The sequence below is a fragment of the Canis aureus genome, chromosome 9 (genome assembly GCF_053574225.1).
Source record: "Canis aureus isolate CA01 chromosome 9, VMU_Caureus_v.1.0, whole genome shotgun sequence".
Classification (NCBI taxonomy): domain Eukaryota; kingdom Metazoa; phylum Chordata; class Mammalia; order Carnivora; family Canidae; genus Canis; species Canis aureus.
The window spans coordinates 5048112-5062054 of NC_135619.1; the positions used below are offsets into that span (position 1 = coordinate 5048112).

A 13943-nucleotide genomic window follows, 5' to 3' on the forward strand; every position below is an offset into this window, starting at 1 on the left:
ATTACATTTGTATTTTCTAGGAACAGCAGTAATATTAACAGAAATATAAATACAACATTAGTGCCAAAATTAGATTACTCTTTCTGTTTGGAAAGAAATATTTATAGACTGTTCTTACAAATCATGTTTAAAAATACATTTCTTTGTTTAGTTAGGAGTTGTCTGTTCCACAAGCCAAATTCTTTTACTTTAGTATATTTATATAATAATTTCCTTGTTAAAACAGTTAAACATGCTTGCATCCACATTTTCAGAACAAGATGCTGTATCTAATGTTGATAACATCTATAATTTCCTGAATAATGACAGTTATAGGTACTTAGTATACATTATTTCATGTTCACGATAAAATCTATATTCTCTTTTACAGAAAATCATTCTTACAATTATCAGTGCATCACCTATAACATTTCCAGCTTTGGATATTTATATTCTTTAAATCTTTTTTTTATTAGGATTTATTTCTGAAACTGATTCTATTCTCAGAAATGTCTGTTTTTATTATGAAGGTATGACTTATATCTGTTACTGAGTAGTAAGAAAAAAACTGATCGAGTGGCAACCTGCAGAGTACATCATAGGCGGCTGTCTTAGGTAATTTAGTTATAAAATTGGTTGTCCTTTCAGAAATTGCGTTTTAATTTATTCAAGGAGCTATTACGTATTGAAAGGCAAAAATTTGATGTTCTTGATGGTTAATGAGATAATTTTCATTTTATTATGGCAGATGGTCTTACCATATCCGCTGCCAAAGCCCAGTTTTAAAATGATAGAATTAAGAAGAGGCAAATGCAGCTGAATATAGCTCTAGGCTATTTATTTAGTCATTAGACATCCTAGGTATAAGTGCTTAATCTAGGGATTAAATAGTCCTGTAGTGTTCCTTATTAATTTAAGTAATTTCAGCCTTAAATTTTGTGCTAGCCTAAAGCTTAAAAGAAATCATGCAGATCTTCTGGTAAATTACAGTTCTCCTACCCTAATTGCTGCCTCATTTTCTCTGTTCTCACTTATCTCAGTTTTTTTCATCTGTGAAGTGAGCATGTTGAACTAGTGTTCTAAAGTAGTCTAGCAATTTGGTCCTGTCTCCTGTTTACTTTTTTTTTTTTTTTTTTTTTTGTATTTCTTTTTTGTATTTTTTTATTTATGATAGTCATACAGAGAGAGAGAGAGAGGCAGAGACACAGGCAGAGGGAGAAGCAAGCTCCATGCACCGGGAGCCCGATGTGGGATTCGATCCCGGGTCTCCAGGATCGCGCCCTGGGCCAAAGGCAGGCGCCAAACCGCTGCGCCACCCAGGGATCCCCTCCTGTTTACTTTTTAATGTAGCCCCTTTACTTACTTTGTGTGCACAGTTAAGCATAATGCTTTTGAAGGTTCTTAGTTATTCCTTCTTCCCTGGCATGTGCTTTGCTCTTAAATTCTGACTGACACCGACTCATCCTATCCATTGTACAAACCAGCAGCACATTCATACAGTTCTTAGTGAATCCAGAGGTATTTTTTTTCTCCTTTATTGATAGAGTAAAACAGGTTCATGATATTGTCTGATACAAATAAGCACATGAAGAGCTACTCAGCATCATTAATCATTAGAGGAATGTAAATTGAAACCATAGTGAGATACCGATACATCCCCATAGAATAGTACTACTTAACCGAGCCTGACGATTCCAGATGTTGGGAAGGATGTGGATAGAACTAGAACTCTTTCATACTGCCGTGGGAATGCCAAATGGTGCAGGTATTTTGAAAACTGTTTAGAAAACAATTTGGCAGGTTTTTTCCATTTAAGTTAGACATAACATGTACATGATCCAGCAGTTGTAGTCCTACATATTTGCCCAAGAAAAATGAAGACCTATGACCATGGAAAGACTTGATACATAATGCTGGAGTACTAGTAGTCAGACCCACCCAAGTCTTTTCACGTGTTCATTCAGTATAGATGCGGCACACGTTGGCTGAGTCCCTCCGGTGTGTCAGGAACTGTTTTAGGTATTGGGGATGAAGTAGGGAACACTGATTTAGCTTCTGTTTATTCATGTCTCACTTTGTAGGAATTCCACTACATAGAAGAAGATCTGTATCGAACAAAGAACACATTGCAAAGCAGGATTAAAGATCGAGAAGAAGAAATTCAAAAACTTCGGAATCAGGTATGAAAGAGTGTTCACAATTTGGGAAAAGATACCATAGCAAAGCTAATTTTTTTTAAGGATACAAAAAGACCTTCTTTTCCCATATTTTCACCTGAGTTCTGTTGCAACGTGAGATAGTATTTTCAATCTGATACAGAATTTTCATCTAATACCATTTGAATCTGCATTTGCTATTTTCTGTGGCTTGCTTCATCTAGAAGGGTCTTGAAGCCAGAGCCATCTGAGGACATGGGACTTAACCCAGAATTTCATATCTTATAATTTCAGTTGTTGTGCTGATTACCAGTTTTATAATTATTGTTTCTCTTTCCTAAGAAAAATCCAATGATAAATCTTCCTATTAACAATTGATAGGTCTTTGGTAAAGTCACCAAGCACCCCCCCCTTTCTTTTTTTAAGATTCTGTTTATTCATTCATGATAGACACAGAAAGAGAGAGGCAGAGACACAGGCAGAGGAAGAAGCAGGCTCCCTGCATGGAGCCCAATGCAGGACTCGATTCTTGAACTCCAGGGTCACACCCTGAGCCACCCACGCATCCCCCAAGACCTCTTTTTAACTCTGAAAATGTAAAACATAGGAAATGACATGTGCCACCACCCAGATTTACCAGTGCTTATCGTTAACTGTGACAAAATCATGCATTCACTTACCATGTAACTCAAGCTTGTCCTTTTCTCCGTTATGTTCACATTGTCCTTAATCCCTTATATTTATTGGCTCAACAAATAAGGGAGCTCATTGATCATTTAAATAATTTATGTAAGGATTGATTCTTCATTTTTTAGTTAGCTAATGACTTAGTTTGAACATAAAAAGTCAAATAACTTTAGTTTTTAAGTTGTTAGACTTCATAGTAATCCATAATTCAAAAAATTTAATTTCTGTAGGAGTTGGGAACATCTGATTTCAGTGTTCATTCTTCCCTCACCTACCTTTGCGAAGTGCTTACAAGTGGTAAAATGACTTGCTAGCAGAAAATTAAAAGAAGAGAGCATTAACACATCAGCTGGTTTAATTCTTAAACTTCCTTGTGTTTATTAAATGTTTTTTGAGCTACTACTAAGCCTAAGATATTGTGCTATTTTTGTTAATTAAGAATTAATCTTAGGGGAACATCTCTTAAAGATTTTTTATCTAAGTAGAACAGAGGAAAATCTTTGTCTCATAAAAGGAAGTTGATTTATACTATTTTGAAAAGAGATGAGCATCTTAATACATTGCCAAAAAAAAAAACAAAACAAAAAAAAACCAATCCATAAACAAGTGGCCAAATAAGCATATAAGTAGGTGCTCAAAATCATCAATCCTCAGAGGAACGCAAATTAAAACCTCAGTGGGATATAGCACTACATTGATACTAGAATATAGTAGTATCCCTAAATATCACGTACAGAGAGGCATAGCAATTTGTCTGAAGTCAGATAGCTAGAACACTGCAGAGCAGAGGTGAAAACCTCAGGTTGTGGTCTTTGCAGTGCACCACAACTGCTGAGTTATGGAGGGTTTTGAATCCGGGTCAAGACGTTCAGACTGTCCTGTGGATCAATGCCTTCAAATATCTTTGGCCGTGATGCCACAGTAAGAAGTAAAGTATACTTTGTGTCTCAGTACTCACAGGTACTTACAAATACAACACTAAGAGGTTTCACAAAACAGTACTCTTACATAGCACATGCTGTACTCTCTGTTCCATTCTATTTTATTACTATTTTAAAATATGGATTGTGATTTGCCAAGTTGATTCTCTGGCCCATTAATAGTTTGAAAATCTCTTCTGTAGGAGTATAGGAATTACCACAGAGTTTTGAGAAATTGATGAATGCCACGCTTTACCTGTGGGAACGTAGATTCTATGTTGTATGACTTTTGTTTTATGTAATAACTTTATGAACACTTTGCCTTTCAGCTTACTAATAAAACTTTAAGCAACAGCAGTCAGTCTGAGTTAGAAAACCGGCTCCATCAGCTAACAGAGACTCTGATCCAGAAGCAGACCATGCTGGAGAGTCTCAGCACAGAGAAAAACTCTCTGGTTTTCCAGTTGGAGCGCCTCGAGCAGCAGGTGAACTCTGCCAGCGGAAGTAACAGTAACGGGTCTTCCATTAATATGTCTGCAGTTGACAGTGGCGAAGGTAACAAAAAAAGGAATTTTCGAAAGAACATTACATTGCCTTAATTTCTAACTTTGCTAATTCAGGCATGACTTTGAAAAGTTACAGAAAGACCATTTTTATTTGAAAAGAAGCTCCCTTCAGCAAAGCACGGCTTTTCTCTGATATGAGGCCTGAGCCATACACGGTTTGACATGATCATTAGCAAATAGGATAGTGCACTGATTAATAATACCCCTCGTTAGTATGGGAGTTGGAGAAGGGAGGTCCAAGGAATAATGATCCTATTGAAATACAAAGGGTATGCCACCAGCTTGATGACAAGGCAGATGATTTGGCAGAGAGGGGCTTTCAGGAAACTTAAAGGAAGATTTGTTTTAATAATCTTCTAGTCCATAATTATGAATTTTAAAGCTAATTCTTAGTCATATATCTGTGCTCTATAATTTCAATAGAGAAATCTATAGATTCCCAAAGTACATAATCAAGAAGGATGCTAAAGACTTCAGTATAAGCTTCAACAGATCAGGTTTTTTAATCTTAGAGTTTCATAAAGTCTACAAAGTAGTCCAGCGGATCTCTCAGTTCCTTGGCTTTAATAACATGGTTGCTGTGAAAAGAAATATCCAAAAAAGGATATTATGAAATCATCCAAATATTTTCTTACCCTAGATAACATTTTGGAATATCTTCTCTCAGACTTTTTTGTTTGTTTATATTATCTGTTTTATTGGTTTTTACCTTTTTTTCATATAAATCCATTTTTTTAAAAGTTTGTTTATTTATTTAAGGGGGGAGGGGCAGAGAGAGGGAGAAAGAGGGAGAGAATCTCCATCATACTCCCCAGTGAGCACAGAACCCGATGAGGGCTTCATCTCACAACCCTGAGATCATGACCTGAGCCAAAAATCAAGAGCCAAGACACTTAACTGAGCAACTCAGACACCCCTAGAGCTTACTTAAAAAAAAAAAAAAAAAAAAAATCTAATCTCTGATGCTAGCGAAACAGAAAAGACAAAATAGCACAGAAAAGGATTCTAATTAATATATAAGAATTAAATATATAATAATCTGTCAGAAATTAGTGAATGATGGTGGTGCTAAACTAGCTGATGAGCTGGGGGGAATTTGTTTAATGTTAAACCTTCATTTCATTTGCACACAAATTAATCCCTGTTAAAAATTAAATATTAAATTAAAACATGGAAAAATTAGAAATTAATATTTATAATATTTCTGATTAGAAAAATGTTCACTAGTAAACACACCAAAGAAGGCAAAATAAAGCACTTTATTAAAGCCCCAAAGGAGGTAAAATAATGACAGACTAGAAGGAGGTCTGCAGGTATAGTTTCCAGGCAAAGAGAAGAGCAGGTGCAAAGGTCCTAAGGTAGGAGCAATGCTGGCACGTTGTAGGAACAGCAAGGAGGTAAGTACAGCTAGACAAGACTGAGTAAGGGGAATTCAGAGACTTTGGAGGAACTATTTAGGCCTGTATAGGGACTTTTACTCTGAATAAAGTATGAAGCCACTGAAGGACCTTGAGGAGGTGATTGATATGACTGCATTTTAAATGCAAAATGCCTCTGGAGTGGAGGTGAGGATGAGAGAGGAGCCGTTGGATTAATGTGTGTGAGGGATGATGGCAGTTAAAACCAGAGTGGGGCTTGAGCAGTTATTTTAAAGATAAGCAGGCAGATTGAATGTGGAGTTTGAGAGAAAGAAAAGAGTCGAGGTTTTTGGCCTCGACATGGCTGATGGAACCATGTTGTCATGTACTGAGATAGGGAAGCCGGCAGGGTGAGTAGGTTGGCAGGGAGGTAGGAAGTCAGAATCATGGTTTGGGGCATGCTGAGTTTGAGATGATGTGAGACATCCAGATAGAAACAAAACAGATTAAAAAAAAAAAAGAAGAAACAAAACAGATGATGAGTCTGGAGCTGGTGATCTGGGCTGGAGATAATGAACCTGGGAGTCATCAGCTTTGGAGAAAGGGTGTCTGGCCTCACTCTTGCTAGCACAGAAAGAAAGTGCTCATTAGTGTCAACTCTCAGCAACACTTGGTATTTGTAAACTTTAATTTTTGCTGACTTCATGGAGAAATAATGTTTTTAGTTTTTTAATTTTTTATGGATATGGAAGTTTAAGTATTTTATATAATCAAATTTATCTGTCTTTTCTTTATGGTTTTGCCTTCTTTGAATATAATGCTTAGAAAATTGGCCTTAAGATTAATTTCTTCCATACAAATGGAAGAATATTTTGTAATACAAAATACAATATATATTCAACTATAATTTTGTTAGGATGTTGCTTTTGATGTTTGTGCATTAATTCATTATTTTCTTGCTTAAACAGGCACACGGCTCCGAAATGTTCCTGTTCTTTTTAATGATACAGAAATGAATTTGGCAGGAATGTATGGAAAAGTCCGAAAAGCTGCTAGTTCAATTGACCAGTTTAGGTAAGCAAGTGCAGTACTGATGAGGAATGGAGCATCGGCTCCTTCTGTGCTATTTTCCGGTGGCTCCAGTCACAGCCCCATCAAGCAGAGCTGATACCTAAAGTGACATTTACCCTACTTCCTCTCTCAATATTTCAATCTCAGTGAGATTGCTTTTTGCAGTCTTCCAGTGCCTGTGTTTTATTAAAGACGATTAACCCTGATCATTTAATTCTTTCAGTAGTAAACTCTTACTAAATCTCATTGAGAAAACCTCTAGCTCATGTAAATGCATCCGTTGGAATCTTTTCTTTCATTACTTTATCATGTGAGAATAAAAGATGCCACTGTGTCTAAGTGAGCTCTGCTCATTTTAATATAGACATTGTATCTACTACATAAGCAATGTTACATATTACTGTTACATGTATATTTACATGTTACATGTTACTGTATATTTGTAATTTCTTTATACTAACAGACATGCACCTTATAAAGAAAATGTTTTAACTATATGGTATGCCTTGATAAACTTTATGTTTAAGTAACCCACTAAACTCTTTTGCCTCTTAGTGTTTATAACTAAACACAATTATAATGAATTGTTGCAAATAATCCTACCTTTTTGTGTCAGAATAGAACTATGGTGTTAAAAGTCAAGAGGATGATTTTTAAGGTCCTTGAGGCCACAGATGGGCCAAAGACAGCATAGTCGTTATGTCCAGATTATTAAGCACATTTATTTCAACTATTCATTTATTCAACATATGTAATAATTTTTAGAGAAACTAGATACACAAGGCATTATGCTGATGGCAGTAAAAGCAGCAGAAAGGCCTAGAAGAAAGGTGTATTTGCCTATATGGGTATCCATCTTGACAGGGAAAAAAATGTTGCAGAGCAGCGTGAGTAGTAAGGTCTGGACATCGTATTGCTTCTCACAGTTACTTCAGTTAAGTGTTTGCTGAGTTTCTACAGTTTTGTGCTGTTAGAAGCTGTGTCCACGTACCAGCCTCCAGATGAGCTCTTTGCAAGTATTAACCAACCAGACTCTTTCCTATTCACATGTTGATGTTTGCCTTAACTCTTGTAATTTCTTTGGTCTCTAAAAGAAGAGTTAGAGAGGGACCAAATTTGCCTCTTGTAGTTGTAGCTGAAGAATTAAAAGAAATACTGTACTTAACAGTCAAGCACAAACCATAGAGAAAGTATTTGCTTACTATGATGTTTCTGTATGGTTATTTCAAGTACTCATTTAACAGTCTACCTTAAAATGATTTTTCTTTTACTGTGGCCACATAGTTTAAATGAGAGAAATCCAAAAAAGAGAAAAGAAAAATGAGAGAAATCCTAAAGAGCATCATTAGCTGTTGCCATAGGAGGATGTGCTTGAGTGTAACTGTTCCTTCTCCGCCCCCCCCCCCCCCCATTTGTGCAGCATCCGCCTGGGAATTTTTCTCCGAAGATATCCCATAGCGCGAGTGTTTGTCATTATATATATGGTAAGTACACTTACTTGAAAAAATAAGTCTGCGCTTGATTTTTAACAAGTGTTTTTTTCCAGCTGCTGCTCATTTTGACCAGCAATTAGTTTTGAAAGAAAATAGAACTCATTTTTGGTCATTTAAAATTTTTTTTCTTCAAGGATGCAAGTAGAGTTACAATTCATTACATGTAAAATATAAATTTTTCAAAGGCTTGTCCTGCAATAAAATTACCTGTAGTAAAACAAAACAAAACAAAAAACACAAAAAAACCTGTAGTGCAGTTGAATAGTTACCTCTACTTCTGAGCTCCTCTAATGACCACAATGCAGTGCAAAACGATTTCATTTTTATCTTGATGTGAACTTTCTTTGATTATTTTCATATGTTTTGCTTTATTTTCTGGAAGAATCTCAAGGTTGATTTCCATTCTTTCAGATTTCTTAGCTGTAATACAGTAGTCACCATGGTTTGGGATACTGTTTCATGTGTCCTATGACCCTAAAAAGCCCTCTGTTCTGAGTGAGGATGTCTAAGAGTAGTTGAGTTCAATTAAGACAAGCAGTCTTCCTGAAAAATTAAAAAACGCTTCCTTAGAAATTTCTCTGTGATCCACTAGAGGGAAGAGTTACTCCTTTGAATAAAAAGTTTTTAAGAAGTGAGGAATGGAGAGAAGGAAAGAAAAAAATTGGCATCAGTAAGGACAGAATAGGCCCAGCCAGGCTGATTCCCTGGTGTTGGAGATTATAAAGAACACCTGTACCACATGTCAGCACGAGATGTGAGGCACTTAGGAACCTCACATGAAGTCAACACTGCCATGAGGGAAATAGGGGAAATTCATTACTGTAGGTCCTGTGCTAGACCCTAAATCAGCCTCTGAAGCCTGACACATGATTTCTGTCATGAATGTCTTCCCATCTCCTCTTCACCTAATCATGGCTAAACCCTTTTGCAAAACACCAACCATACAACCATGACTGTTCTAAAAAGCCTTTGCAACCAACTTCATGTATATCTAGCAGTTTTATTTATTCATTCAGGAGAAACACAAAGAGGGGCAGAGACAGAAGCATACTGAGCCTGATTGTGGGACTTGATCCCAGGACTCCAGGATCACAGCCTGAGCCAAAGTCAGACGCTCAACTGCTGAGCCATCCAGGCGTTTTATCTAGCAGTTTTAATCATGGCACCTGCTCTGCATTATAATCACCTGATCAGTTATTTATGTGCAGCCGTGCATACTGTGACTGTGCTAACAATTTTGATAATTCTTAACTGAGAATTCTGTGGCTTGCAAACTTATCCTCCATTGCACTTAGCTATTTTTTTCCATATTTGTTTCTTCATTATTTATCTGGTAAACATGTAATGGGCCCCTGCAATGTTGCAGACCCAGGGCTAGCCACAGGAATGCAAAGACAAGACATGGTTCCTGCCCTCAGTGCACTACACAGCGGGCCTTTGGTGAAGATTGATTTTTTGGCTAATCTGTAAATTGTTTTCTCTTTCTTTAGGCTTTGCTTCACCTCTGGGTCATGATCGTTCTATTGACTTATACACCAGAAATGCACCATGATCAACCACATGGCAAATGAACTGAACCCAGTTGTTTCAGTGGTTTGTTGTCTTTTTTCAAACTTGGGATCTGCAAAAGGACTAGTTGCCTAAAATTGCTGAGGACAGTGCACAAGGTTATTTCATCACTACAAGCTTTTAACTTGTTAAATTATTATACAAGTTCTCTGCTACCTAAAGCTTCCTCTCATTTCCTTCAAATGGTAAGAGTTTCTAAAACAGACAATAATTTAATAATCTCAGCTCTGCTTTGTCTGAAGTCAGAGGTTCAGTGTATGTTTGTATACACATAGATGTGCTGGGTTTGTTCGCCCCTGTACAGACCATCCTATTAAGTGACATGCATTATGGGTTATAATCAGGGAAACTAATTATTTGGTGATACAAATAAAATTGTTTTCTTTTGCTAATTCAGTCTGCTTTTGTATTTTCATATATTTAGCTTTGCAAATATGGATTTACTTCTTACGTGTTAAAGGTTTGATTGGTATAAGTTTTCATTTAATACATAAATAAAGTTTTTTGTGCTTTTTTTTTTTTTTTAAATAATAGTTTCTCATCTCCCTTAAATAGGACCTTTCCAAACCGGGCTTTAGTGAGTAGAGCAGGCATGAGCAATGGTGTCACCTGTAAGTGGTTCTTGATGCTCTACACCTGCTCCGTGTGTTCACCCCTTCCTCTCATCCCTGCCGTGCTGGCTTCCTCTGTATTTACGCACTCATTTACTGTCCTTCTCTTTTCTTTTTCTCTGGCCTATACCCTGGGTTAGCTCAGGACACCCACAGCCCCAGCGTGTAGCATTTAGGAATGAAATCAGATTTATCAACCTTTGGACTTAATAAACTCCAGCACAAAGACATTATGGAGTTATTCTCTGGAAAGAGACATTTTCTTTAAGTTCAATGTAATGTCTCCACATGTCTGAATTCTTATCTGGTCCCTTGGTTACTGGTGGTCTCTCTTCACATGTGATCAATACATGTAGATCTTGGGCAGGGGTGTAGTTCTTCCTGTCAGGAATGTTTTTGAAGAAGTCTGCTGGTGCCTAACTAAAAACCTGATCAGAGTTTCTATGCTTAATGACATGTGTACTATGACTTTAATTGACCTATAGATTCTTTAAAAGTTTTGATAGCCTAGGAGATACTAAATATCTTATTAAATATTAAGCATGTTTCTTATTTTTCTTTTTTAACCTTATTTTCTTATTTTTCATCAGAAAATGAAGTGGTTTTTAAAATTTATTTATTTATTTATTATTTATGATAGACAGAGAGAGAGAGAGAGAGAGAGAGAGGCAGAGACACAGGAAGAGGGAGAAGCAGGCTCCATGCCAGGAGCCCGACACGGGACTCCAGGATCGCGCCCTGGGCCAAAGGCAGGCGCCAAACCACTGAGCCACCTAGGGATCCCCAGAAAATGAAGTTTTGAAGGTCATCTTATGTATGCTTGAACTTTTTCTCAACTTAGCATGAATGAAAAAGTCAGAAATGCCACATCAGCTAAAAGTGGATATGAGAGAGGTGCCTGGGTGGTGGCTCAGTGGTTGAGTGTCTGCCTTCGGCTCAGGGCGTGACCCCGGGGTCCTGGGACCAAGTCCCACATTGGGCTCCCTGTGAGGGAGCCTGTTTCTCCCTCTGCCTGTGTCTCTCATAAATAAATTTTAAAAATAATAATAAATATATTTTTTTAATGGAAATGAGAGATTGGGGGTAGGGACACGTTACTCAATCTGCAGGGTTTATGTCACAGTTCTTATGCAGGTGTAATAGCCTCTCAGAGTGGAGCTGTGAGGCCAGATTTGATCTCAGTCTTGCTAATATCTTTGAAAGGGTTTTTTTTTCCTTTCCTCTAATTTGGGAACATTTCTGGAAAATGATTAAAACCAGGTTACATACTTAAAATGGAAAACAGCACATGCCTCATCGTTGTGTGCTGCCAGACTTCCCATCTCCGCACATCCTCCTGGCTTTTGTTGGGATGCCTCTAAATCTTTTTTCAGTCTTTGTACTTTCTTGGCTTTAGAAATAGTTTGACAAAGTGTTTCCAAGATTGTTTTTCTACAATTACTGTTTAATTGAGTTCCAGTTTCAGTATTCTTAGCCACTGACAACTGGGGAATTTTTAAAAGTGTTCCCTTTCATTTAACCTCAGCATGAAACCTTGACCTAATTAAAATTATTACATGAGAGCCCATCGTTTCCCTTTCCAATCCAGTGTATTTGTTTAAAGACATTATATGTATGTGTGTGTGTATATATATATATAATAAATATTGTGTAGAATATATACATACATGATATACATGCACATATATTGTCAGAACCGTGTACTGCTTCGTATTTATAGCTATCAATCAGAAAATAAGATTGTTTTATTATTATGAGAATATTTTTCTCTATACTTCATACTTACCAAAAGCTAGCATTTCTGTTGCTACAGAACAAAACCATCAACAGAAAAGCATGGGTTTTATAAACATGTTAAATAGCCTGTTTGGTCGAGGAGGGGATAGGCTGTCTGGGGATGGGCGGTCCAGCCTTAGTTTAAGAAGGCTTATGTCCATCTCCCCTTGTAGGGGCAAAACCCGAGACTACTCACATGTGCTCTCACTGGGTGCTCGCTCCCCATTGCAAGAGGCTGGCTGTACTGGAAAAGGCCTGTATGGCCACCTTGATGGGATAGAAGAAGAAGGAAACAACTGTTAAAGCCCAAGAGCATAGTGAGGACTGACGGCCTCAGGCAGGCACTTCAAGCCGTGCTCAGTCAGAAGAAAGGAATGAGAAAAAGGTCTTAGTGCTTATTCTGAACGTTTTTTAACTATTAACTCTTAAAAATAAATAAATAACTCTTTCCCAAGCAGGAAGAACATGGAATAAATGAACTTCATGCTTCTAATGGGTGACTTGCTTCCCCAACACAGACTCAAACACACAAACACCTCAAAAAAGATTTTTTTTTTTCTAAGAACATGTGAGCATCAAGTGTGTTACCTACAGAAGTTTCATTCATAGAAGATGTCCCAAAGAAAAAAGTGAGTGGTCAAGTTTTATTTTAAGCTATAATAAGGCTACGAAGCAATTCAAATTATGAGTGCCCTGTGTGCTGGTCCTATCCAGGAACTGGGGGTAGCAAGAAACAAAAGTCTCTGCCCCAGCAGGGCTTATATATAAGTGGGAAAGCCGACTATAAGCATAGGCATAAGGTGACCCTTGGCATTAAATGCTGGGAAGAACAATGTGAAGGTACAGGGACAGGTAGGAAGGAGAGGGGATGGGGGAGTCCTCTGCAGGTACAGGGCCTGAGTGCAGGGGTGGGCCGTGCGGAACACCCACGGAGCCTCCTGGGCAGGAGCTCATGTAAGGGCAAAGCCTCTGGAATGGGAGTGTGCTTGGTGAGGCCAAAGAGGCCAGCATGGCTGGAGCAGAACAAGGGACAAGAGAGTGGTGGGGCTAATGTGGCAGGGACCTGTAGTCCAAGGTGAGGACTCGGAATGGGAAATCCCTTTTTATTTCTCCTTAGTAGCCCCCCTCTGATGGTGAACTGCCAGTTTCTTTACATTTCTTTCCTAATTTTAAAACTTTAAAAAATCTATACTTTAGAAATCCACGGGCTGCAATGGTTCCACATGCAGATGATGAATAGCATAGATTTCATTTTGTTGCCGGGAAGACAAGCTGAACCCGAGGCAGGTGACTACATTTTCCTATGTAGTTACAAAGACTACCAGATCAATGAATCTGTGCGTATCCCCCATAACTTCTTGGTTTCCACATTCACTGTTAACTCTTCATGTTTGTTCAAGTCAAGAACAAACAAAAATGAAATGAAATCCAAGAGTACAGCTGAAGAAAAACGTGGCCCATGTTTGACTACCCACATGCAGCATGACTCACTGCCTGGCACCACTGCTGTCACATGGTCTGACCTCATAAACTCCAGTGCCTTTGGATGTTTCTGACCCCTGAGGGTAAAGATAGTCCTTTTGCATCCTCTGTTGTATCCCTAGTGCCTAGACTAGTGCCTGCACATACCTGACCTTCTGTTGATGCTCACTGCCCTTCGCTGACTGCATCAGGCAAAGCATGAAAGCTCTCGCATGGTTCCTCTACGCGCTCCTGAGACCTTCACTCAGCACCTACCCCGCTCATGCTGCGCATCT

The 13943-nt window shown here is 38.0% G+C and overlaps 1 protein-coding gene across 3 annotated transcripts in view; it reads left to right on the plus strand.

Moving 5' to 3' along the window:
• Positions 1–10191, plus strand: part of GOLGA5 (golgin A5) — a 33372-nt gene extending 23181 nt beyond the window's left edge. For all 3 annotated transcript variants that reach the window (XM_077908543.1, XM_077908545.1, XM_077908544.1), the window contains exons 9-13: positions 2061–2159; positions 4072–4297; positions 6635–6740; positions 8158–8221; positions 9721–10191. In XM_077908543.1, coding sequence (XP_077764669.1) covers positions 2061–2159; positions 4072–4297; positions 6635–6740; positions 8158–8221; positions 9721–9801 — 576 coding nt within the window. In that variant the 3' untranslated portion in view covers positions 9802–10191. The remainder of the gene's footprint in view (positions 1–2060; positions 2160–4071; positions 4298–6634; positions 6741–8157; positions 8222–9720) is intronic.
• The last annotated feature ends 3752 nt before the right edge of the window (positions 10192–13943 follow it).